The 27,820-nt window shown below is 41.0% G+C and overlaps 1 protein-coding gene across 1 annotated transcript in view; it reads left to right on the top strand.

Annotated features, from left to right (window-relative positions):
* CHAT (choline O-acetyltransferase) overlaps positions 1 to 23,682 on the top strand; it is a 30,568-nt gene extending 6,886 nt beyond the window's left edge. Inside the window, exons 5-14 of the mRNA XM_075155425.1 lie at positions 2,140 to 2,320; positions 3,292 to 3,469; positions 7,975 to 8,144; positions 10,248 to 10,348; positions 10,548 to 10,676; positions 11,834 to 11,956; positions 13,471 to 13,612; positions 17,534 to 17,596; positions 21,583 to 21,720; positions 23,413 to 23,682. Coding sequence (XP_075011526.1) covers positions 2,140 to 2,320; positions 3,292 to 3,469; positions 7,975 to 8,144; positions 10,248 to 10,348; positions 10,548 to 10,676; positions 11,834 to 11,956; positions 13,471 to 13,612; positions 17,534 to 17,596; positions 21,583 to 21,720; positions 23,413 to 23,682 — 1,495 coding nt within the window. The remainder of the gene's footprint in view (positions 1 to 2,139; positions 2,321 to 3,291; positions 3,470 to 7,974; positions 8,145 to 10,247; positions 10,349 to 10,547; positions 10,677 to 11,833; positions 11,957 to 13,470; positions 13,613 to 17,533; positions 17,597 to 21,582; positions 21,721 to 23,412) is intronic.
* The last annotated feature ends 4,138 nt before the right edge of the window (positions 23,683 to 27,820 follow it).

The raw sequence follows: 27,820 nt of genomic DNA, 5'->3' as shown, positions 1-27,820 counted from the left end.
TCCATGATTCTTTAAGTCATGTATGAGGTAGCTCCTAACAGCATTTTACATAGCACTTCTTAACCTCACCTAGTATATTCCAAGTTTACTGCTGAAATCACTGCTCCCTGAAGAATAGAAACAGTGGAGAGCCAAGCACAACAGACACCATGCCATAGTAGGGAAGGGGTCATTTTTCTATCTGGAAATACAAGAGGCCTATGTGATACGCTTTAACCAACACTTATTTGGATGAGGAAGGCAAAGTCCATATTCAAACAACAAAGTCCCTATCATCTAAGAATTAGGTAAAAGAAAGAGGAAGGGGCTGTTTGATTTTTCACTTCAAAAGTCTGACAGCTACTCAGAAAGTATAAAAGAAGTACTTATTTAAGAATACGTGCTTTTGTCCAAGATATGCCATGCAACTGCATACACCAGCACTGACGTGCTGTGAAGTACTATTGCATACTAATGTAGTTCGTTGCATCTTTATATGACAGCATCTGAGATGAGATAAAGAAACCACGTTGCTCAAACAAAGGATAATCTAAATTCTTATTATTTTGACCTCCCTACTCTAGATCCAAAGACTCCTGTGATCAGATTTGCTTGCCTTAAATCAATAATTATTTAAATCCTCACTACTGTGTCCTCATATTGTTATTACTGTTTGTTTATCGCCCCTCCTGTATAATTATGAGGACACCATAATTGTAACATTTTCAGTTCCTTGTTGATGCTAAGGACTTCTACCAGCGAGTGTACTGCTAGCTTCTCTTGGATCATCCCATATGCAGATGCACAATATTCCAGCCCAAACCTAGGCGTTTAGTTTTAACTGTGCAGATATTCCATGCAGTTGCCAGGACTAAATATTTCAAACAAAGTCTAACTTGCTCACATAAAAGAGTTATAAGATCTTACACAGACATCTCCTAAATCAGTACAAGATTTTGTGGTGTCATCAGTAAGAATTAATAACCCCTTTCTTCACTGCTATAATTACAGATTGTCTTATCTACCATGCTATTCCACTATTTTCGATCACAATAGATGCTGTTTAAAACTCTGTTAAATATAAGAGGATTTCTGCATTATGCAAAATGTGGGAGAACACCACTAACAACCCTGTTTTGCTGATAAGGAACAAAAAGAATTAACCACCTGTACAGGGAAATGAGTGATACAGAGAGTTTCAGAGCCAGGAACTAAAGCGAATATCCCTGGTTTAGAACTGCAACAGTTCTAAAGAGACAGTTAAACAAGACAAACTAGCATAAAACGTTACCCCATATCAGCTGTATGACTGATGTAACCCTCATGTGCTTCTTTGCCCCTGCCCCTCTCTGGCAGGCTGGAAGCTTAGTCCTCTTTTGCTGAGGGAAAACCTTTGCACCACAGGACCTTCTTCCTCCTGTGGTCTCTGCAGCCTCTCCCGAGCGACAGCACCATCATTTCCTGCTGCAGTGTCAGTGGGATCTTTTACAATCCATAATCATAATTGTGATAACTTCTTTTTTTTTCTGGCCACTAAAAAAGCCTTTTAGGAGGTGGTGTTTTCACATGCTTTCCAATAAAAAGGGAATAGGTTTTCAGCACTTACTGCCCCATAGGTCTAAGTAAGGATTAGCACATAAGCGAGGCTCTGTGGAAAACAGAAATACCCTCTGTATTGCCCCAGTCATTCCTGTTCATCAGGCAAGGCCCTCACACACGCTCTCTAACCCCTCTGCACAGTACAGGGCCACTCTGTGATTTGCAGTGAATGTCATCAGTACTTTTTTTCAAGGTGCTATGTCTTTTCCAGCTGTTCTGCTGACTTCCATCCTGGCAAGTTTCTGGGGTCCCATCTAGGCAGGCTTCCCACGCACATTGCAAAGCTGCTTGTGACCTGCTATTCTTTCCATTTCCACTAGATGATAATGCAATTGCTTAATGAATATGCATGAAGCTGCCAGGAATGATGTATTTAACTTTGGTGTGGGAATTCATCTATTTCCCTTATACTGTAATCTCATTTTATTATTCAATTTGTGTTATACCTGATCTAATTGTAACAGAACAAAGGACAGATTAGATTTCTTTTCCTTTCTGTCTCTCTCTCCCCTCTCTCCCCTCTTTTCCTCTGGCTTTGTTTTTCTCCTTCTCTCTCTCCAGCCATGCTTTACCTGTTGATTTTGCTCGTGGACAGCTGTCTGGTCATCCTCTGTGTATGAAGCAATACTATGGACTCTTTTCTTCCTATCGTCTTCCAGGACACACCAAAGATACCCTCGTGGCCCAGAAAAGCAGTGTAATGCCAGAACCAGAGCACATCATTGTTGCTTGTAACAATCAGGTAAATGAGTGTTCTTTTTTTGTACCTTTCTACATTTCTTCGTTTGCTTAAATTCACTCAAGAAAAGCCTAATCTAATCACTGTTCAGAAACACAATTAGTGTGATACGTATGAGCTCACTTCTTACCAAGCATTCGCTGTCAATATTTCCAAAAGATGCTTCTGCAGCATTTTCGTCCTTAGCCCACATTATGTTCCATGTACAGTGATGCAAAAGAGAGGAATGTGGCAAATTCATTTGCTTTCTCATTCAAACAAAAATGTTTATTAAACAGAGATGAAACCACAGAGAAAAAAAATCTTATTAGAGTGCATTTGCTGGAAATGCTTTTCTCTTGACAGTCAAATATTGGCACACAACGCATGGCATATATACCACCATTCCACATAGAGGGGTCTAAGCTATGCCTGAAGAAGTTAGCACAGGTACAGGCATCAGAGTGAATCTGACCCAACCAATAAATGCCGTCGAGAGGCAAAGTACGTTGGCTGCGCGGAGTACCTTATAGTCCAGCTTGACTATTTGTAGTATTGGAGCCATGCCTGCAGGCCCCCTTGGAATGTGGGGGTAGATCCCAGTGATCCCTTTTCCAGGAAGTCCTGTTCTTCGCCTGAACTCTATCTCTAGATTCTCTAGGTTATTTTTAAACAAGTAATACCATGGAAATTATTTACATACTTCCTGATTTTATCTCTTTGGGGTTTTTTAAGCTTATTCAAATAACGTATGTTTTATTTGAGCCCAACAGACAATATAAGTCCCCTATAGCAACTGGCATTACACTGGTGTGAAAACACAGGAGGGTGAACCCTGGGCCCCCCAGTGTTTTTGTGCTCCATTGCCTGCAGGCCTGGCTCTCCAGGCAGGACTTGAGCATCTCAATACCCACCCAGACAAAAGCAAAATGTTGGACCAGGAAGGGTCCAACCCACCTGTGACTGTTCTTCTGACTTCTGTCATTTTTTTGCAGTTTTTTGTTTTGGATGTTGTCATTAATTTCCGTCGTCTCAGTGAGGGAGATCTTTTCACTCAGTTAAGAAAGATAGCCAAAATGGCAGAGAATGAAGAGGAAATGCTGCCTCCAATTGGCCTGCTGACAACAGATGGAAGAACAGAGTGGGCAGAGGCCAGGACGATCCTTATGAAAGGTTAGCAGCAGCAATCCCAGCTTTCTCTTCTTCATCATCTTCCTCCTCTTCCTCCTCACCATCATTGCCTTTCCTTGCTGGGAGTGAACATTACAGCAAATTCAGGACTGAATGCGCAACCTCACTGCTGAATTTTTCTAGCAGGAGGAAACTCAATACCTGTAAGTATTCAGATGTGTGGTTACCAGGGAAGCAGCAGATACGGTTTGACCCTTTGGCTGTGTATGTTTAAGTGTTACACCATGTAAATAGCTCTCACTCCATGCTCTGTTTTTCATCACATAAATTACATTACATCAGATTTTGTGATTTGTCTCTTTCTTCATATCCATTTTGTACCAATAGGAATGATGTATCCTCTTAGCTTTTGGCAACTATTAGACATTTTTCAGCTCATCTAACAAAGGCATCTACAAGTTAAACACCTATTGAATCTAGCTGTGTACTCTCTAGTCAATGGAGAAAAATAGAAAGTACCAGGGCTGATTCACCCAAATCTTAAGTATCTAGGAAAGGTGACACCAGTTATTATCTGGGCATGTCTTTCTTCCAACAACAGGCAGCATTTAGCTGTCTTGGATTCTGGACTCAAATGCCTGACTTTGAAACAGATGAAAATAAAGGGTGGGATTAGTCACCTCTATCACTTCACACTTTATATATTTTACCCTGAAGCTAAGTGATGTAAATGCCTTCTTTTTGCCATTTTAGGTAACTTAGGTATTCATTTCCCCCTTCCCCCCACCCCAAAAAAAATGTTAACTCGTTTCTTTATCCCCAGTTCAGCAATGCTACAGAAAATATTGCTGTTTTACTAATGCCCTGGAATATACAGGAGTTGCCAATAGTTTCAAAATATGTTTACCCTCCCAAGGAAGGTCTTCCCTTTTCTTATTTAAGTTTATCTGTGCTTATAATAACTTTATATAGATACACACACACACACACACACACAGAGTCCTGGCCATTATTACATGGTACCAGTCTCATCTTCAGGTTTTCCCCTCCCCTCCCTGTCTTTTCTTTTTAAAGCAGGAGAAAAAAAGATTGCTTATTTTAATGAAAACTGAGATAAACACCTAATCATTTATTTTCATGCCACACTTTTAAGTAAAACAGTGAATACCTTGAAATCTGCAGCAGAATAATCTTTGTAAACCTACCTCATCCTAAAGAAAAAAAGACAAATCAACAAAAACTAGCAGAACCATCTCTGTGGTGTTTCTGATAGCCTGGCATTTGCCGAAATATTCATTTTAATGAGGAATTAAACCAACTCAGTTATGCAGCTGAAAAAAACAGATTCTGCACTAACAAATATCACAGCACCATGATGTGAGCCTTCTCTAATCTAAGCAGGAATCCCATCCTAGACCACTCGTATTAGCACAGCTCCTCTATATAGTATAATGCATTGCTGTTACACATCGATACGTTATTATTAACAGCCCTTTTTTCTTTCTTATCTGTGGTGAAATGTTCATGCAACAATAACTAACAGAGGAAGAGAAAAGCCTCTAGTGAAGCAGTGTGAGGTGGAAGGGGTCTCTCCACAACTGTTCTGTACTAGGCAGGGAAAGAGGATGCTTCAGGATGGAGAAGACCTATACAGTGCTCTGCAGAGGTTATGAAGGAGATATATACATGGGCCTGCGTAGACCCACAAGTAGAGGATAGGTCTCCTAGGCGAGAAAATTTCAAATAAATTGTAATAAACCCAGCCATCACTGATTTATAAACACATTCAGTATTTTAACTGCATTCAGGCTGCAGAACTAACTCACTTCCCTAAGCAGAGGAAGTGAATTCTTACTGCTATAGGGGCTGCTGTCCCATGCATACTATACCTGAATTTGATTCAGAATTGTCTTCTCATATTTTCCTTTTTAAAACAAAAAACAAAAACCCCAACTAACCAAAAGCTGACTGGCCAATGCAATGCAATTGTGTGCATTAGAAAGAAAGAAGGAAAAGATATGTCTTGCAGGGCTTTAGGCTTGTTTTCACACTTCTCTGTTTAAGCTCTTTCTGGAAATACTTATTTTCCATCCGAAGTCATGGTTCATGAGTTCTTGTGCAGTTCATTGCCTGCTTTACATGATAATTTTTTCAGTGTTTCATCAGCTTTCTGGACATGTCTGTTTCTTTCTGTAAGGGCACCTTTCCCCTACTTTTCTGTTTCTAGCAGAGCTTAATTTTATTTACTCTAATACCTAGACTCAAGATACGCTGAAGCTGTATGTCAGAATAAGGGCTTCATATCTGTCAAAGATGTGTGGGCAGCACCACATTGAAATATATATAAACCTATCAGACAACATAGAGCAGAACACGCTCTACGAGCAAGCCATGAGCAGTTTGTAAATCACTATCAACCAGTTTTTCCTTGAAGATGCCTATCCGCAAGTAGCAGCAGCCGATGTATACGGGGCAACTTCCATTCACAAGGATCTTTTCAGTCTTTGCGTTGGTGTACCCAGACCACCAATGGAATAAATACCACAATTACGGTCAGCCCTGCAAGTGTCGGATACTAAAAGAGCTTTACAGCCAAGAGGACAGGGACATGTCTTCTCCCTTATAAAGTTCTGAATGCTTTTGAAGACAATTCATAGGGACATCAGTGTTTCACATGTTGTAGGGCGGCACTGGCAGAAAGCTCAGCCTATCTGCATACCCCATCAGTTGCAATCTCCTGGCGCAAGTCTTTGTAGAGCTGGCAGGAATGCCAAGTGCCTTCCCCAGGACTCTGCTTCTGTCGGCAAGGGAAGACAACGGCGCTATGCACTCCACCGGGTCCCCACGCAGCCTACAAGAAGTCAGGCTGGCCACCCCTGTCACTCAGGCCCGTGGCTGCCACACTCCCTCACAAGAGCCGCCAGACAGCAATAGACAGTACCTCACTATAACCTGCAAGAGGCCACCTCTCCCCCTGTTCCTTCTCAGCCACTGCTATCACTCAACTCTCCTTCTCTTGATACCTTTTTCATTTCTTGCATATTGTACTCTTTTTTACTACACAGCATCTGGAGAATGAACCTGGATGATAACAAGCATCTGGTTTTTTTCTAGCTCCTCACTAACCTATGTTACTCATTTTGGGAAGTTACATTTTTTTCTTACTTTGAAAAATGCTGTTCTTTCAGGCGATCAAGCTACTTTTCATATTTGCATATGCACATTTTGAAATGGCTCCATATTTCAAATGCAAATCAGAATTGTTTAATTTTAAATATTTTTTCCATTCTTTCAGCTAAAATCACCTCCTGAATTGAGCATGGATTTGTCGAACTTAGCACAGACTTGCAAGGTTTTGATCAATCAGAATTCATATCTTTAGTTAAGAACATTCTGAAATGCAAATATTTTCACCAAAATCTAGCAAAACCAGCAGATGAAAGCTGATCTGTTAAGAATGGAAGGAATTTTAAGTTGATGTTTGAAAGCCCTTTTTCCTTTGATCTTGTTAACAACCATTTAACAGCAATTAATGATGTTATATACTTTTGAATAAAACAAGTTCTTGTTATAGGTTCCACACTTTTATCCTTTCAATTAAGAGCTGTATTAAGTGCTCACAATTAAATATTTCCTATGCCTCAAACCAGCCCTCAGAAGCAAACAAACCTTTACCTTCATAATATTTCTGAGTTAAAGAAAATTAGAGAAAAACCCCGCATAAATACACCATAAATAAGGAGGAAAGCGCTGAGGACAACATAAAAATAGCCTTTGTAGTCCACCTCTAGAAGCAAGAGTGACAGGATAGGGAAAAGAAACAGAGAAAGAGAGCCAGAAAAAGCACATTTTATTCAGCAGTACACTAGTGATAGGAGGGAAGTAGAATGTGGCAACCCATGGTTTTGGCAATACCATGTTCAAAAACTAAACCTCCCGACCTCATCCACAGATGTTTCTTCATGTGATGTAGGCAATATACCCAGTCCACCTAAAGTACAAGAAATGACCAGCGACAGGATAGAGAAGAGGGTTTTAATACAAGAACACAAAACCAACATGGGCCTTGCTGTTTCTTGTCCAGAAAAGGGTTTTAATGGGAGAACAGCACAAAACCAATATAGGCTCTGCTGTTCCAGAGCTGAATACTGCAGCACTGCAGCAACAGCATGAGCTCTGAAATTCTCTATTTTCCACCTGCCCTCTCTGTAACTGTTAGATATAAAATAAGTAAGCATTGCTGGTTTTAAGAGTAAAATAGATCTATTTTGTAATATAATTACTTCAGGAAATGAAAGGCAGAAAAAGAAAGTGGATATTATTGAATCATATGAAAGATACACAGAGATATTGCAAAAGTTAACACACGAATGAATGCCTTGGTGGAATGTTTCCTTGCACTGAGAGGTTCTGCTGTTGAGAGACCTCTGCAGACACCAGCTCATTGCAGAGTCAGAGTCGGATCTTCAATGCTCTCCAAGGCAGCAGGGTTCCCCACTGCTGAACTACAGTAAGAGGATGTGAACATTTCACTCTTTTATCCCCAGACTCTACTAACCGCGACTCTCTTGACATGATTGAACGGTGCATATGCCTGGTGTGCCTGGACAGTCCAAGCGGGGTGGAACTCAATGATACAAACATGGCATTGCAACTGCTACATGGGGGAGGCTACCATAAAAACGGGGCCAATCGTTGGTATGACAAACCTATGCAGGTAAAAACCTTACAGTACTATGATATTACGTGCATGCAGCAAGGGACTCCAGTTGCCCTTGTGGTAGGGACCACTTAGAAGCAAGTGGGAGAAAAAGAGGAAGGTGGTGTCAGCATCTGCCAAGCCTGGGTTGGTGTGAGCAGCGCTGTTCTTTGCAAGGCAGGGGAAGCAGACCTACTGCCTTGCTGACAGTGTAGGGGCCTTCTCCAACACAGCTACGCTTTCACCTTTCCTGAAGTTGCCCTTTGCACTTCAGGAGGTAAACACATACACAGACATACAGATAGGTAGACCTCTGATTTAAAAAAAAACAAACAAAAAACAGTTCATGTTTAATTACACTCAATCAAATGAAATAAAAATGCTGGACTAGCATTCCAGAACAAAAAAGAAAAGCACAATAACTTTCTTTGTTTTCTCTTCTCACACATTTTCCTGACGTCCTAGAAATACTACTACTTATAATTTAGCATGCATTTAAGTTAGTATTAAGTTCTCTCTTAACAGACTGTTTACTCATTTAATGACATCCTTGTTGAGGCTTTCCTGGAAGTTTTGATTTCTCCAGCCTTTTTCCCAATCAGATTTTGATTGTCATATTTGAAAGTGTCGCACTGTTATTTTCACATTTTGCAATAGACCCAGGGTGAAGTAATGTATTAATCTCCAACTGTCAACAATGTTGACACCTCATGAAAAATGGAAAAATCCCTGATTGATACATGGCTTGCACAATGCTTGTTGCTCTTGCCATACCTAGGAACAGCAACATGAAAAGAGAAACCACTAAACTAATTTCACTTGCACTGATTATCCCAGTGCAAATACATTTCAGTAGTCACTCCTGATTTATGCCACTGCAAATGACGTTATAAGCAGACTCCAGTGCTATGTTTCTAAAGAACAAACCATTTGTCTTTAGTTGAAATCCTCTGTTATTTGCAGGGCCACTAGTTGAGATGTTTCAAGCAGATGAGAATAAACAAGATTTTCTTTTTTTTACTATCAGAAGGTAGCAGAAAACAAATAAATTTGCATAGTACATGGGAGAGCTTCATCCCTCCAGATGTATTCAGGCCAGAAGTAGTCCAAAGGCAAAGAGAAATTCTTATGGAAAAAGGATCCCATTTCCTTTCATGCAAATGCAGGTTATGTAGGAAGCCATTCTTACACTAGGACTTGTTCTTTCTCTCCATATTCTTCTTCAACTTTGCAGTAAGGCATGAGAAAACATCCAGGTAAACTTTTTGCATCACACACTTACTCTGTGAAAACCTCATGGGAACCAGAGAGGCAGGATGCGTATATGTTATACAAATGCACGGAGTGAGCTGAGTGGGAGAAGTCCAGCCCAAGATACTTCAAAAGAAGTGGGGGGGAAAAGGTCCAGAAAAAGGACAGGAAACGTGAGACAAGTTGCAGTTTGGTCCTAGACATCTGCTTTTGTTTGAAGTGCAGAAGTAACCAACTGCATGGGGGTATCACCCAACTACAGTGCAGCAGGTTAACTGTCACCAGTTATACCATGTGTATACAATGAAATCAGGAGCAAAGACAAGTAAGAGGGAAATGAAGAAAACACCACAAAAAAGGGTAAAGAGGAAGCAGGACAGTAAAAGAAGCTATGAGAAAGCTATCAAATAAGCATAAGCTTGCTCATTTGATAAAATATTTGTAATAAAATGTGATCCTAAGGGACTTCCAGATACAGAAGTTGCATTGCCCCCAAAACTGGAAGGAGAACCCCGGTCTGTCTTTCCAGCGACAGGTTTTCTCTACCATAAAGCAGATACCATAAAGCAGATGCTAAATCCAGTTTCCAGACTCCAATGGGAAATGCTAAAATTTACATTCTCGCAGGACTCACTCCAAAATAGCAGCATGAAAGGGATCCAATGCAACGCTGTTCACAGGACAAGCAAGTCTCCCACAATAGATCTGTAAGTCACCCACTGATCTGTAAGTCAAGGAAGTTCCTGATGTGAACAATAAGAAAACTACAGGAGAACAACAACATCTTTTGTTAGGTTGCCATCATGGGTAACTTACCCAGAACATGATTTATTCACTACATATCTTGCACTTGTTCTTTTCCTTGCTTAGTTTGTGGTAGGAAGAGACGGAGTCTGCGGTACCGTGTGTGAACATTCCCCTTTCGATGGCATCGTACTGGTGCAGTGCACTGAACACTTGCTCAAGCACATGTGAGTCCCCTTTCAGTACAGCTATTGTACCCACTCCGGCCCCCAGGAAGTCTCTGCCAGCGGCAAATTCCCCCTGCTGCACAGGGCCACTAAGACCCATACAACTGTTGGAAACCAGTCATTTACCTGCTAAAAAAGCACTGTTTAACAAATAGATTATTCTTGTGACCTTAATGACTTTTCTTTCACATACTAACAGGAAAGAAAGCTCCAAGAAGTTAGTCCGAGCTGATTCAGTGAGCGAGCTTCCTGCTCCACGGAGACTAAGATGGAAATGTTCCCCTGAAATTCAGGCACATTTGGCATCATCAGCAGAAAAACTCCAAAGGTAGAACAGATGCCTCACTTTTCTCAGCAATGGCTGCAAGCTGGGAACTACCCAGCATAGTAAGTGCAGGCATGGGTTTCCTCCTAGAGGGCTCTCCCTGCCCTCCGGCTCCTCCTCATCTTCCCAAGCTGGACATCTCTTTGCAGCATGGCACCCTTATGGGCTGGAGTTACTTCACTGTATTCAGGAATTCCATTACCATTGTTTTCCTTCCATGTAAATATTAGGAAAGCTAAAGACCACTGGAAAAACAGTTGAGTCCTATTTGCATGGGATGCAAACAGCGCAGGTCCTCTGTTTTTGTGGATGCACTTTATGGGTTTGACCTGACTGAAGTTGAAGCCAGGGCAATGGGGATACGTATATGGGACGGTAGAATACAACTGGTTTGAATAAACAGTTTGAATTCAGGAATGTAATTTGTTTGCATCCATGTTGCTCCTGCAAAGGTTAGTTCTTCTGACTATGTTTCTAGACTGTAAAAGATTTGCATGATCTTTGGGGGTGTGGATGGCAATGAGAGATTTTTTTTCAAATTATTTTGTCTGAACGCTCAGGCCTGTGATCTCCATAGAGAATTAACACAGTCTGCACGATCAGCTGTAAGTATGTCCAGTGTGATTGCATTAGATGAGTCCTCAAAGTGGCTAGAAGCATACATGAGAGTATGAAAACATTCAGGATGAAGAGTAATTCCTTTTTGTTTTTAAATAAAGGTAGTAGTCCTCTACATTGAAACTTGCAAGGAGCTTACAGCCTTCATCAGGTTTTAAATCCACCCATTTCTCAAACTAGTAAATCTCCCAGAAATTTGTCAAGAACAAAGGAGGCCCTGGCTTAGGCTTCAGGAGTGGAAACACTAGGGTTTTTTTTTTTTTAAAAAAAAAAAAGGTGTTTTACTCAAATGAACAGAATGACCCGAGTGCCACACCTCATGTTAAGGCTGCAGATAACAAGCCCAGTCTAGAACCTGTATGAATAAAAGTTGCTGTCTAGGAACAAGTTGCCAAAGGCCAGGACTGTCTGCAGAGCAGGAGCCCACTTACCTCCGAGTGGGTATAGGCAGGAAATGATCTCTGGGTTTTATTTGCAAACGGAAATGGAACATGAGATTCTTCCACCTCCCCCTGCAGTAACTGCCTCTGCTTCTTTTCCAGGATAGTAAAAAATCTGGACTTTATCGCCTACAAGTTTGAGAACTATGGAAAGGAATTTATTAAGAAACAAAAGATTAGCCCAGATGCCTACATTCAAGTAGCACTTCAGCTGGCATTTTACAGGTAAGGTTAATTCAAATCATAGGAACAAGGTAGCACAAGAGGAGATTCACAATTTGTTTTTTATACAAAGGGTCCATTTTTTCCTCAGCACCCAAACAGATGCCTCCTGCATGGAAATGAGTGATCTTGCCTAATGACTGTAGGTCAGACAAGATAGAAATTGCTACCCAGTTCTGAGACAGAGCACTCCTTTCCTTCACTCCCTTTCCCTCTCCTTGCTCTTCCTTCCCATCCCCGTGTCCCACACACACCATTCCCAGCCAGTACCCACCCCACAGCTGCCCCTTCACCTGGCATAGAGAAGAGGGTGAGGGGACATGGCAGGGAGTGGCAGACAACCCTGCCACCCGCAGCAGCAGAAGCACTAGGGAGTCCAAGTCCCTGGGGCAGAAACACTCCCTTGCCACTGTGGGTAGCCTGGGAGGAACCATGGCAGTAACCCGTAGCTCACCACATATGCATCCCCTGCACCGCAGGAGGAAAAGCATTCACAGGGAAAAATACTACAGCAACATATCAGATCAGAGTTCCTACACAGGATAGTAACTACTTCCTTCTTCACAGGTATCCCAAGATTTGATAATATCCTCTAATTTCCATGGTATTATCAAAGTTAAAAGCTCCTTTCTACGTTGTCAGAGCAGCTAATGCTCCAGGCTAGAGATTGGTTGTATGGTTTCCTGAGAACAGCCTATTACATGAATAATTCTTTATCATGCCAAATTAAATCCTGAAGTGGTCTTTACCAGAGGTCAAAACCAGAGATGCCTAACACATTTTGCGTACTCCATTAACATCTGTTAAACATCCATTTTGCTTATTCCATTAACCAAACTCCAACAATGACCTGGTCCAAGATTTTCATCTGGATCCCAGCCATGATGTAAATCCCGTGTATGCAATAAAAACCTTAGGGGACAGTTATATTCTGAGACCCCTGCTTCAACTGAAGGGCACAGTAGGTCTCCTGAAGCGAGGAATAGTAGCTATATACCTGGACCCAAACTAAAAAATAGTCTTCACACACTGTTCTATTTGCTATGTGGGTTTTCATTCCAGCTCACAGTGTCAAATAGCACCCTTTTCCCCTTTTAGTTTTCTATTTTTCATTCACACACAAAGTGCATTTTTTCTTGTTTTAAATAAAACATATTTCACGCCCATAAGTAAATGATTAATTACACAATTATTTTATGATGCAGTACAAATAAAACATTCCTTGAGACCTTTCAGTAAATTTTAGTTTTACTAGCCTTGTTTTTACACAGCAAGTCATTTTTTACTGGCAATGCATAACTAAAATGTATACAGCTGTACGCAGCTCCTCATATTAGAAAGGAGTGAGCATCCATCTTTTTTAAGTTTCTTATAGAATTCTATCAACATTAAGATGAATATCATGCAAAAAATAAAATCGTGGCTGTAACAATAAAACGTACCAAGCCTATATTTCTTTTAGTCTTTATGACTCCTTGAAAATAATTATTCTTTGTTTTTCTTATTCATTCTCTCAGATGCCATAAGAGACTTGTCCCTACCTATGAAAGTGCTTCCATACGCCGATTTGATGAGGGCAGAGTCGACAATATTAGGTCTGCTACCTCGGAAGCATTTGCTTTTGTAAAAGCAATGACTGATGACAAGACAGCTCTATCGGTACGTTGGCCTGGCTCCCTCTGTCTTCTTTGGCAAAACACTAAGCAAATAATGCATTCATGGTCCCCGATCTCTCACTTTTTAACTGTTAACTGAGACCATAAAGGCATAGGGCAGGGTAGCAAGCCTTACAGGATTTTGCTTTTTCTGCAAACCAACCATTAAGCTAAACATAAATATTTCCTTATTTTTATTTAAGAATCCAAAAGATTCAGAGGTGCATGAACATGACATTATAAGAAACAAAACATCTGATTTTAGACTTAGTACTGTCTTCTGGATCGATGGGCTGAGGCCAATTGTACGAGGTTCAACAAGGCCAAGTGCCGGGTCCTGCACTTGGGCCACAACAACCCCAGGCAACGCTACAGGCTTGGGGAAGAGTGGCTGGAAAGCTGCCCGGAGGAAAAGGACCTGGGGGTGCTGGCTGACAGCCGGCTGAACATGAGCCGGCAGTGTGCCCAGGTGGCCAAGAAGGCCAACGGCATCCTGGCCTGTATCAGGAATAGTGTGGCCAGCAGGAGTAGGGAGGTGATCGTGCCCCTGTACTCGGCACTGGTGAGGCCGCACCTCAAATACTGTGTTCAGTTTTGGGCCCCTCACTACAAGACAGACATGGAGGTGCTGGAGCGTGTCCAGAGAAGGGCAACGAAGCTGGTGAAAGGCCTGGAGCACAAGTCTTGTGAGGAGCGGCTGAGGGAACTGGGGTTGTTTAGTCTGGAGAAGAGGAGGCTGAGGGGAGACCTCATCGCGCTCTACAACTGCCTGAAAGGAGGTTGTAGCGAGGTGGGTGTTGGTCTCTTCTGCCAAGTAACTAGCGATAGGACAAGAGGAAATGGCCTCAAGTTGTGCCAAGGGAGGTTTAGATTGGACATTAGGAGAAATTTCTTTACTGAGAGAGTGGTCAGGCCTTGGAACAGGCTGCCCAGGGAAGTGGTTGAGTCACCATCCCTGGAAGTATTTAAAAGACGTGTAGATGAGGTGCTTAGGGACATGGTTTAGTGGGCATGGTGGTGTTAGGTTGACAGTTGGACTCGATGATCTTAGAGGTCTTTTCCAACCTTACGATTCTATGATTCTGCTGAATGATCTATCATCAGATCCAAATTCAGCTCCCTGGAGAAATCTAGGCTGAACATGCAAAGTTCAGGATCATTATACTGCCACAGCAGGGGAATCGCCTGGCAGTTCCCCTGCAGTAGATAGCTCTGCTGCAGATTGTAATGTGTGAAGTGATGTAATTCACATGCTTTGATTTCTGGATAAGGTGGATATGTTCTGGCTGATCTTTTTCGTTTTAAAGGTATGTTTCTACCAAATAGAGTTAGTTTTATAGGATCCTCAAGGGGGCTGAACCTTCATGATGAAAAAACTTCATCAAGCTAATAAAACAACTCTCCAAACTGTCCTGACATCATCCTGCGAAACAAAAAATTAAATTGCCTTTCTTTGAGACACCACCATCTGTTTGGCAGAAGCATGAGTACTGTACATAGTAGATGGGGATGCAAAGAGGTACAGCTGAGAGAGCTGAGACTACAGCTGCACAAACAGCTTTGTGCTCTGTCCCGCCTGCCATCCCTGGAGAGCCTCCCTCAACATCTCTCTGTGTGCCGCTTCCACCCACTGCACTTCGCTGCTGTACAGGGAATTTCCAGGTGGCTGTTCAGATGCAAAACGCTGCCACAATATAGATTATTTTGCACAGTAAGCCCACTCCAGTGGCAACAGCCCACATGGCTGTTCTTTAGAATCTAGCATAGCATTGCTGGAAGTATTGCTGGGCTGTAGATTAAATGTAAATTAATGAAATATTGTCCCAGAGGATGAGGAAAATTTGCCCAGAGAACTGCTCTGTTCCTCCACTGTTTCTTCAGTGTCCTTAAGGTTACCATGCCCAGAACTTAGCTCATGATGAACAAGACTCAAATAAGTTCCATGTTAAAATGATAACTCAAAGGAAACCTGAAGTAATTCCCTATGCTGAGTGGGTAGATTATGACAGGGCAGATTATGACCATACACATAATAGTGACTTCTTGTCTACTATACAGTAGACAAGAAGAGGCTGTTGTTATTTGCTATCAGTGTCCTGTCTGACAACACGGTTCTTAACTGTATTTCATTAGCAGCTGCTGTCATCTGTGCACAGGTTCCCCTCCGCACCTGGGCACTCAGCATACCCTCAGCCCCAACACGCACTGCTGCAGGCTGACTGTACTCCTAGGAGGAGCCAGCCTGCTCCTAGCACGTTGTTTTGCCAGATCCTTCTTGTTCCCTCCAACAACCTCTTCATACCTTCCTTATTCCAACGCTTACTGACTTCTGCAACTTTCCTAAAACTTCAGCGTTTCTCACTGTTTTACCACCCAAATCTGAGATTGTGCCTGCCTTTCACAGCATCCTAAACTGTACTGCTTCACACAAGCAAGCAGAAAAATGCTCAGTCTCAGCCCTCAAATCTTTATATTGCATGCCTTGGCAGTACCAAATAGGGAGAATAATGGTTTCACTCCCCCTGAAAAACCTGCAATCATAATGCAAACCAATCCACAGATACTTTTTCTGTCTGCTTCTCCACTGAGAAGATGCGAGGGACATTTAAGCTGATCTGTGATTGTTCTTTCCCACAAACTTTTAGAAATCTATGTTTTGATGTGAACATCTTTATCTTTCAGTTCAAAATTATATATATTATTATCACAGAATCATTAGAAACAAAATTCACTTAACACAACCCTATTGGAGATTTCTTTAAACCTACAGATTGCCTCTGGATGTGAAGGGGTTAATTCTATTTTTTGGACAAAGAGATGCATCACTTGGTTTAAGTAGCCTTGAACTTCCCAAAATATTGTTTGTTAATAGCCATTAATCCAAATCAAATTAAAAACAATTTTCTATCTGATGCTAATAAAAATGATCTTCAAACGATAGCTTGAACAGTCACCAAAGATTGATCGAGTCAGATTGATTCTCTAGCAGGAGAAATATCTCATATATTTGACACTTGCTGTAAAAGAAGCAGCAACTTACACTGCAGAGGTTGCTTGAATAGCTGTAAATTAATCAGATTTAAAGACTGCATTTGGTAATTTAATCTGTATAACGGAACTAAGGCCTAGCTCTAGCCCTATGAAAAAATATCAGACTCTGTACTTTGAAGGTCCCTGATGGTGGCCTTGAATTGCTTCTAAAATGAATTCTTTGTTCAAAAGATCATTCATCGTCCACGGGAGCTGAAGGTTCCCTGTTTATCTGGAGACTCAGTCATTTCTAGCTGTTTCAGGGTCTCCAAAGTTGCAATGTCGGACTTGATGTACAGCAGGGCAGCACTTCTTAGGATCATTCCCTTAATATAAAAGGCTGCCATTTGACAGGAGTCAAAATTTACTATATCTTGTTATCTGAAATGTGAGGCATCTGTGGAGAGTAGAGCAGCCTTGGAAAATTCTAGATGCCCTTTCACACAGGGGAGTAATTTTTTGACCAGCTAGTAAAATATCAGTAATGGCTTTCATTAACATCACTGTCATGGTCTAGATAAACCATTCTGGAGAAGATATACTGCCTGGCTGTTTTGAAAACACTGAATTACACTAGGCAATTATTTTCCCTACTTCAAATGGAGTGATTCAATTAGTAAGAATCTACACTCCCAAAATCCATGAAAGGAATTCACAAAAGGAACTGCAAGTCTTTCCTTGACTTCAAACAAACCACCACCAATAAACTTCACCCTTGCACAACCAGGCACCGTTGCTGATCAGGACATGGAATCCCTATGGCCTTTAATTTATAAAGAGTGTTTAACACCTGAGCCAGGAGCAAAGGACATTTGAGAGTGCTTGCTGTTTGGCTGCTAGTGAATTGATGGAAGATGCTATTTCAATAATAGATATGTTTTGATTCCCCCAACAGGATTCTGAGAAGATGCAGAGATTTAAGGATGCAATTGCAGCTCAGACTAATTACACTGTTCTGGTAAGTAAACCACTGCGTTGTCTGACTAAGGACTAGTTAGTTTTTTCAAGAAAAGTACGAAGATACAATCATTAACTATTTAAGCACCAGAAAATGTAGGCATCTCTAAATAGGAAAGTACCTGCTATGTCACACTTATCAAAATTTCTAATGACCCAAACACCCTCCAAGTAGCCATATTCAACTAACCTCACCTTAAAAAATACTTTCTGGAAAGCAAGATAAAAAAATTCTGCTTTAGACATCAGTGGCAAGACCATCACTCTTGGGCATTAGCTCTCTCGCTAGAACTGCCATGGAACATCACACTCTGTATTCCACATATTCATGGGGAATGTGCATCTGTGAAACATTTATGATTTGTGTCTGTGTCATAACTAGGAGTCCCAGCCAAAAATTAGGATTCCACTAAGCTTGGTGTTGTACAAATTAACAATTAAAAAATGGCCTCCATCTTAAAAAGCTTGCAATCAAAACTTAATAAAGGGATTTTTTTATAAATATTGAAAGGTTTGCAAGGGAGAACAGTAGCCAGATGAAATAAGCCTTTATTCTGTGCGCTCTGTAATGAACATGAAATGTTAGCCATGAAGATAGCCAAGAAAAGTGGCAATGGGGTATTCTAATGGGGTATGGCAAGTGGACAGCTGAGAGCCTTATCAGGATAAGAAGCAAGGCTTAAAAGCAACCAATTTAACTGCTGTGTAGTATGCATAAGAAATAAAACTCCAACTGCAAAATCCAGATCCCCCAAATTTACATGTATTTAGACCCATAAGCTATAACGTTACAGATAAGCTCTAGACAGCTGTAACACATTAGGAACTCTTTTTCTTCTGCTAAAACTAACCATTTATGCATTTTGTTATGTTTCTCTTCCCTAAAGGAGAGAGGTCCCTATCTGGGACCTGATCGTCAGATGGACTGGTATTCTGCAAAGTGTATTCTAGTATTCCAAAGTGCCATTTCTAATAAAGGTCATTAGCAATGAGGGAATTATTATAGTAAGTTCTCTTTTAAAGACCTGAATGCAGTGTCTAATAAAATGAAGAGATGCCCTCCAGTGAAGAAATCAGTTTAGTATCAAATGCAACTCATTTTCTGTTGATTAAAAATGAGACCATTCAGCCTGGGTAATGCTCTACCTCCCACTGTGCCAAGACAAAGCACAGACTTACTCTACAAACAACTTAGTCAAACCACTCATGAAATTAATAAATGTTAATAACCAGCTATGTTAAATGAATTTGCTACCTATGGTTTTGCCTCAGATCATTGCCTAACAAACCCACATTGCTGATTACTGTTTAAATACTCATAATATTCAAGAAATCATTCACTTCCACAGGTGGTTTCAAAGGTATACTCAGAGCACTGGAGAGGTGAAGTGTTGCTTTCAGGTGGGATTTGTTCCTAAGACTGTGAAACAAAAGAAGCAGGGAAGAAAAACAGTTTTGTGTTTCAAGCCTTGTGCTGGGAACCCACATCTTAGAAGCTGAGACGCCACGTCATCTCTAAAGCAGAGGCAAGCCTTACTTCAGGGCAACTGTCTCACCTGAACCTTCTCAGGGGAACCTCACAATGAACACAACATACTTTAGGTCTACTAGGTCACAACCAATGGAATTTCTGTACAATATCTCTTTAAAAATAAAAGAAAAAAAAATCCATAAAATCCCCCCTGCAAGTCATTTCAGTTCCAGAAACTGTTATAAAATTCAGCCTCCAGTGTAGCTCATGGGAAAATATTAAAATTGCCATTGGAAAATTAATTTATCTTTAAATTTAAAAAGGTCTCCAGGTATTTCTACTCACCAAGCTCCCCTTTCTTCCTCAGAATAGCAGAATGTAATTGTTGTAGCTTTAAACTATGGGCAAGACTTACATGGTCTGACTAAATTGTGTGTAACAGACTGAAATGTAATAGCTCCTAAGAAAACCAAAAAAATCTACTTCATAAAACAAAAAGGAATTTAATGATTTTATTTCCCCTTGTTAGGGCTTACTAGTAGCATTGCTATCTTAAATGCGGAGCTCTAAAATTCAATTTAGCACAATTTTTTCTTATGCATTGACTCACAGTTTATTTCATTAGCCTGTCTCGGCCTCTCTTCAGACATGACATTGATCTATGTTGCAAAAATGTCATTGCTAACAGCCTTATAAATCTTCTGTGGTAGCAAAATATTTCCTTTTATTATAAAGTCAGTTTCCCTCTATGGGAAAAACAACGTAAACACTGCCCTGATATATGCTACTTTTTTGCAAGCATCCTTGCTCCGTCTGGGCTGATGAACAAATAGCCCCTTTACCAATGGGTGCCTACTCCTTAATATAAGCCAAACAAGCTTATGCACTCCCGGCCCCCTGCTTCAGGCACTTATTAGTGGTTAAAATGGTTCCCCTCTTAAGAGGAAAACCAAGCTTGTGCTCTTTTTTAATCCTGCCTTCTCTCAGGTTGCTCGTTTCCCTCGTTACAAGGGGCCTGTGCCACCGGGATATCAGTTCTGCTCTCAGTGTAGTACAATGTGCCTTGTTCAGCATTCCCTTCGTACATGACTGCAGCCTGTTACCGAGGATGAGCTACAGCTCAGTCCTCATAATCATTGCTCTCACCAGCTAGAATAAACCTAGACTGAATGATTTTAAATGCATGTTTTAATCTGAGGCAATTCCTGCCTGGTTGGAACAAATTTTGATTTGGTTTCCTAAAGAAACAAAACTCTAACTATCCTGTCTGACCATCTCCCACTACTGTTAGCCATCTTCAATCACATTTGCTAGCAGGGCAAAGATCTTAAAGCTAATCAATGCCTTAAGTCTATAGCATTATGTAGCTGGATAGAGCAGAGAGACCCAAGCATAGCAAACTCATGGCAGAAAGACTTACTGCAGGCTCGGCAGCAGTTCTTGTGAGCTGGCTAGCTGGCCAGCAGCGTGCGCCTGCTGCTAACATTCAGCCACTGCGCGTGCTGCCGATCGCCTCGCCTGTAACCATGAGACAGGAGAGGAAACCGGGGACATTCGGTTTGGGGGCAAGCATGGCTAGTTCTGCCCTGGGGATGACGGTGAGCAGAGACACAGGCAAGCAGGATGGCAAGTAGACTGCTCTAGGTCTCTTGCTTGTCAAGCACATAATTCTCCTTTGTTAAACCCTGTTTAATTTGATTCTAGACTCACAGTATCTGGCTACGGTACCAGCCAACTGGTGTTGGTATGCTGTCTTACACTTACTGTTTCCAATTGCCTCATTAGAGTGAGGGCTAAAGTAAGGGCTACCCCTGAGACAATCCAGCTCTGCAATGACGCCAGCACAGGGAGTGGGGGAGGGAATTGGGATATTTGTGCAGTGAATTAAATTGAGAAGGCATCTGTGTCCCTAAGCCCAGTCTTCTCAAGTGGTAGGGTATGCTAGTAGATCTGTGATAGATCACTGGCAAATCTATCTGTTATTCTGTGATCACTGTTAAATCTGTTGCAGACATCTACCAGATCTTTGGATCTAAATTCCATGGAATGACACTTGCCAGAGCGAGATGCAGGCAGCAAGGCAATGAAAGAATAATTTGTTCCAATTTGGAGGTGCTTTGGAGCCTCCTTGAAATATAATCCAAGTGACGCACAGGGAATTCCAAAACACACTTAAGAGATTTCTGGTGTCCCATATGCCCCCCTCAGCAGCTTTGGAAGCCCAGCCCATGATATTCAGCTCCGAGAGATGATGAACTCCCAGAACGCCAGTTAACATCAGCACATAATACATCTCCAGACCATCTCCTTCCTAATTTTTACATCTTCAGAGCACCATATGAATTTCTAGTTACTGATCATCAGCAAAGTACATACTCAGAGTAATATCTGAGCATTACAGGCATTACATCACTCAAACCAAGATCATCAACTCTGACCAGAAAACAAGGCAGTAACAGCCAAGAAAATGTCTCCATACTCAGTTAAATGCTGATGTCTTATCATGTTGTACACAGGCTATTACTGGAATGGCAATAGACAATCATCTGCTAGGGCTCAGAGAGGTGGCACGGGAACACTTCAAGGAACTGCCAGAGATATTTACAGATGAGACATATTTGACAAGCAATCGATTCATCCTCTCGACCAGCCAGGTGAGTTTCTCCTGTTCACTGGTCTTGCTAAGCAAAGGCTAATTCATTTGTGTTCTGCCAGACCCTGTAGCTCACAGTGAGAATGATGTTAAAAAAAAAAAAAAAAAGAAAACAACCCAGTACCATCAAGAAGTCTGCAAATTCTCCAGATTTTTAATCCAGTTTTGGTTCATTCCACAAAATCAACACAGTAAATACTCACTGAACTTATCACTTCCCTTGCAACATCCCAAAGCCCTTCCTGGAAATTGTGGAAATGCACACAAAAAACCTCAGTAAAATTTGCATGAGGGCTCAGCGTTTACTCACTTTCCAAACTACATATCTTCCTGTTCCCTTTCCTCTCCTCCTTCCCCTAACATGACAGCTCTAGTGGGAATTCTTTACTCCAGTGACAGTACAGCCACAAGTCAGACAGGTTGCCACTCTGAGAAACAAAAGCCAAGAACCATGAGGAAATTTTACTTTTAAAAGTAGCTGTGTTTGAAATCTTCGAGAGCCTTCAGTTATTCAGTGTAAGACTGCAACGTGTGCAGGCGTGCATTTTGGATTTACAGACATTTTAGACATTTACAGATTTACAGTTATTTGCAACTATACTAAGATACCCTAAGAGTCAACACTTCCTACATTTAATGTTTTGAATAAGGAAACATCTTTATAGCATACAGCCTAAAAATTAAATGTTTCATTGCATGTAGTAGCAGTCCTAATGAAAGAAGAAATCTATGTAGGAATTCATTTACTGAAACACTAACCCAACTGCACAGATTGGAACTATGCAACAAAAGAGACTTATAATATCATTCTACAGCATAAAACCTTAATAAGTAATTTGATCTTGTCATAATGTTTGTAGGCTTTCAGACATGAGTGAATGTAACCAACATACCACTACATAAATTCTCCAAGAAACTATCCACAAGCAAAGAGTGCTTCTGAATAGCTTTATGGCCTTCGGCTGTTGCACAGCAAATTTATCTGACAATTCTATGGCTCTATTAGCAGGACTAATGGCTTGTTCTACACCATTAAAAAGCCAAATGCCATTTGTGAAGGCCCATGTGCACAAAGTCTGAAACATACAGATTTCTAACACATCTTTTATTTTCTGCAGTAGAAAGTGTTTCACTCCTGTATTATGCCATGATTAAACTGAGATGTAATAGAAATATAACACGTAGATGCATTAGAAGATGTTTTTTATACAGCATCACAATTATAAATGATTATTAGAAATGGACAATACTACTTTCTATAATTGATTACAAGTTTAACATAACCTTAAGATAACCTTAAGAAATTAAAAACCTTAATGAAGTTTTATGAATCAGAATTTTATGTATCAGAATTACATACAGCCTTAAAAATTCCCTATCAGTAACAAAGCTTATAGCTGTTAAAGATCTATAGGAAGTGAGCAAAGAAATGCATTATATCCACTTCAAATGATACCAGTTTTCAAATGTTGGCAAACAAACAGAGCAACCAAATTCTATACAGAGATCAGCTTTTACCTTCCAAGTGTCAGCTCCAGGTCTGGACTTCTGAAGGAAGTGATATTCTACACGGGGGATTCACCACATTTCCAGCATTTGTAGCATTCGTTTATCTTTTTCCTCATTCCTAACCAGCTGATTTCAGGTGCCCTGATTAATCAGAGATCACTCCTTACCTTCTCCCTGCAACCAGGTTCCAACTACTACGGAAATGTTCTGCTGCTATGGGCCTGTGGTGCCCAATGGTTATGGTGCATGTTATAACCCTCAGCCAGAGGATATATTATTCTGCATCTCAAGCTTTAAAGACTGTAAAGAAACCTCCTCAGACATGTTCGCAAAAGCTGTGGAAGAAAGTCTCCTAGAAATGAGAGATCTGTGCAGCAAATGCAACTCTACTACGGCAAAGCCGCTTGCTAAACAAGAAGCAGCCACACAGCTGCAGAGTGACCGCAAACTCTAAGAGGCTGTAGGAATTGTTCTCCTGAGTTCACCTTATGAAGAAACAATGACATAGTTGTTCAAAGGCAAGATAGTACTAGTAATATATTAGCGTAGAACCAAAATGTCATTTGTTTTACATTGTCGCCAACATTTAAAACCCTGTAAGTACTAAATCTACCATTTCTTGCTTGAGAGTCAGCAAAAAAGGTTTGGTCTCACTGGCTGAAACGAAGGAGGAAGTAATACGTGTATGTGTTGTACTACCACTTCTAACCATAATCAACTTAGGCCCTTATCACCTAAAACTTGAGTAACTTTGTATATGACATAAATTAAATACTAAGGCACACCAATTAATTAATATCCCCTGCAAGTAGTTCTAAAATATTCACATCTATTGCATGTAAAGAAAAAAAAAATTTCCCCTATCGGGAATGTTGAGAGTAACATTGTAAATAATAGGCTGATGCCATTAAATCTTGAAAATTTTGCATGAAGAGCATTTAATAGGACCATGCTATTTCCTACATAAGAAAAGCAGATTATTTTTAAGAGTGGCCGCTGCGTATTTCCACAAACAGAGTTTAGGAAGATTACACTAGTGTTTGCATGTTCCCCCAATTCAAAAATGCTGCAGAAATAATTTAGCCTTTATTCTGGTTTGCACTGGCCTCAAATACAGTCCCATTCTGAAAGCAGCATATTGGAGATAAGATCCATCATAGAGAACTGGGAGAATTTTGTCCATAATAAATTGACTTAATTATTTCTTTCTATCAGTGAGCAAAATCCAGTCTGACAGAGAGGCAAAGCACAAAGCATAAGTGCAATTCAGTCCTACTTAAGACCTTTTTTGTTTGCTCAGGAATGAATTTAGTCACTGTGACTAACAGGAGAGCGTATGCAACCACACAAAATCAAAGAGCAATAAATAACTAGAATGAAGAGGCAAACTTGCAATATAAGGAAGTCTCCAAGCTAGAGCTATAAATACCAGTTTAAGAGTACTGGTACTCATATCAACTTTTTGCATCGTGCCACTTGGGAGGAATTTATATTTTTTTTAATAGTAGACATAGGATATCATATTCTGCAATATACAGTAAATTCAACCAGGAAAATAATATAGTACCTGATAATTCCTATATTCTGTGAGTGTTATCCTGAGGGTTTTCTCATTATCTCTTTCATTCCCTACAAATCCTTCCAGGGACTGATATTTTCAGTTTCCTTCCCTCAAGCTGAAATACGTTGCCTTGCTTAGAGGTGTTCAGTCATCATTGTTAGGATACAGCTTACTCACTGACTAAAGACACTTACTAACTCCAGTGCAGATCCCTTGCTAGGGAAGCTGGAGCACACTCGGAAGCCTGGCCAGGGATTGCTTACTTGCCTGTGGAGAAGTGGAGACATTTCTTCTTCCTTTGTAGACCTTTGTAGACTTAAGCACTCTCAAGCCTAAAAGCAGGAGAGTAGATTTATTACAATAAACTAGAAGTGCAGATACATTTCTGTCTAAGAACTCTAGATACAGATTCAGTAGATTATATATGTCCACGCTTATTTTACTGCATCTTTGGAGTTGCATACATGGAATTAAGCAGTCTGCTGGATATCCACAGACCCATATATGAAAGCACAGTGGGCCTGATAATCCATTGGAGCAAGTCACCATGTTGGAGCAAATCAATTGATTTACAGTGATTGAGAGCTGGGCTCATTTTTTTAAAGTTAATGACGTCATTCGAAAATATGTGTGTTTCATTACTCCATAAGCTGTGGTTCAAACCAAAGATTAAATCTATTTTTGGATTATATAAATAATATTATGGCATAAAAGCTGCCCCAAAGTTAAAGTGTAAAAAAATTAAAAAAAAAAAAATCAAGAAAACTGTTAGTCAAACCAAATGTTCACTTAATGAATATACTGTTCAAAATACAACTTTAAATTGTTCCTGTACTATAATTATGAAAATTACTTTGAAACATTCCCAGTAATTTTGCTTTGTTCTGTCTCATATCACTACAAAGGCCTTCTGCATTTTTTACATAAATGTAGCTCTACAATCTGAAGATTTCTTCATAGAATTTTATGTTTAAAATTATAACCATATTTTAAGTGTATAAAAATGCTGTGAATAGTTATTTGATTATTTATTAATTTGCTTCTAATGAAATACGTAATTTTATTTTGTATTCCTAGTTCCATAGGTACTGACATTTATTTGCAAATATTACCTGTGTTTTCATTTTATTTTTTTGGCTGGAATTTTAATAGTAGCTCAGACACTGTACTCAACACATAGTCACTGAGAATTCAGGCAGAAACTACAACCACACCTGAAATTTTATACCAGTTTATCATTAACAGCCCCTTACTTGTCTACAGCTGCCATAACAGGTGTTTTGGATTCTCCAACACTGGAAAATACTGATGGTGGAAAATACTGACACGGTATTTTCACTCAAGGAAGAAACCAGTGACTGCCCATACTTCCTATTTATTTAGCTATTTATTCCATACTTGTATCTTAGATACTTACTGATCTGGTTTTAGTATTCGGCCTGAATACCTGAAATGAGCAGCTTCCTTCCAGAGGAAGGCATTTGCCTACATGCTTAACCTTAGCCATTACCGATGCTAAAAGTAGTGTCTGCAAAGTACCAGACTTTGTTCAGGAAACTTCAGACTCAGTTCAGGTATGTTTAAATTGGAGAGTCCTGATTAAATTACAGATGGATAAAATTCACAGCACAGGGCATTACAAACTTCTTGGTTTGCCAGCAGGAGCTTCATAAGGGACTGTGCTTCTTCTCAGTTAACAGAATCCCCTACACCTGTGTGGTATGATCCCATGCTGCAGCTGCAGCTGTTAAGGATTTCAGGAAATAGGTAGTTTTCTTAGGTACTTATTTAAAATTATTTGTATTATACAATTGAAGTTCTCTTCTGAAGTTTAAAAATACACAATCTGTGCACATGCACTTACGGAAATCAAATGTGAAGCTTTTAAAATGTTTCCAACCAGAAAACTATGGAATAGATTGTTCATTGTCAAAAGGGAGAAAATCTTGGTTGGCAGACTAAGTGTAATTACATTAACGTAACAAGTGGCAATGATTTAATGAGACCTCTCGGTGGGACCCGGGACAGACAAACCCCCTGCAAGAGAATTTTAAGGTGGTAATTGTTTCACTCTCTCCGTAGGTGTACACCCACATACACGCAGTACTGGGACGTAGAAATTAAAAAGCCAGATTGTGTGAACTTCTAGATTCACAGTGAACAAAAGCAAAAGAAACTTGACTTCAGAACAGTGGTGGTTTACGGGTATAAGGAGCTGACCTCACTCCTCCGAGTGCTGTCCAAGGCCTGTGCGATCTGTAATTACGCAGGACGTGGTTGTGACAACAGAGCTGAACTTTTGGTGTAGAGGAGTTGCAGAAGACATAAAAATATTTTAGTGATACTTTTATTTTTATAAAATATTATAGATTTATGACAAATGTAAATGTGTACTTATAGCACATTTTGTTTCTGTTATGTTTTGTGCTCTATTGAAACGTATTTACCTGTCTATATTAATACATACGACCTGAAGTGTACGCTGGTCCACGAATTCAGCTTATTTGAAGAGTGAGTACCGCACCGCAAATAAAAACCGCCAGAGAAAGCATCTTGGCGCCTTTTTGTGCCAGGCAGCCCCCCGCCAGCCCACCTCGCCCCGCCTCCCGGCAGCCTCTGGGGCGGACCCCGCTGCCGCTATCCTTCCGCGACCCGCCTGCGCCGCGCCGCTACGGGCCCCCGCCGGCCGCCCCCTCACGGGAGGGGAGGCGGGAGAGCACCGCTAACGGCTGCGGCGCGAGCGCCTCGGGGCGGGGCGCGCTGGTCACCGTGCGGCACGGCGCCTCCCGCCTGCAGGGGGTGCGGGGGGGGCCCGCAGCAGCCGCCGCCTTTTTCGGCAGCACCAGCCGAAGCCCCAAACCGCCCCGCGACTGCGACCCCACAGCCCGGCTGGCTGAAAACGGCCCCCGCCGCCGCGACCGCCCGGCTGTTCCCCAGCGGACCCGCGCGCTGCTTTTCCCCTGAAGGAGGGGAGGTGCAGCAGGCAGGGCGGCAGCGGGAGGCCGCTGGGGCAGGGCTCGGGCCTGCGCTG

This window comes from Calonectris borealis, chromosome 7 (genome assembly GCF_964195595.1).
Source record: "Calonectris borealis chromosome 7, bCalBor7.hap1.2, whole genome shotgun sequence".
Lineage (NCBI taxonomy): Eukaryota > Metazoa > Chordata > Aves > Procellariiformes > Procellariidae > Calonectris > Calonectris borealis.
The sequence above is the reverse complement of the archived record's forward strand: the minus strand, read 5'-3'. Positions and strand labels throughout refer to the sequence as shown.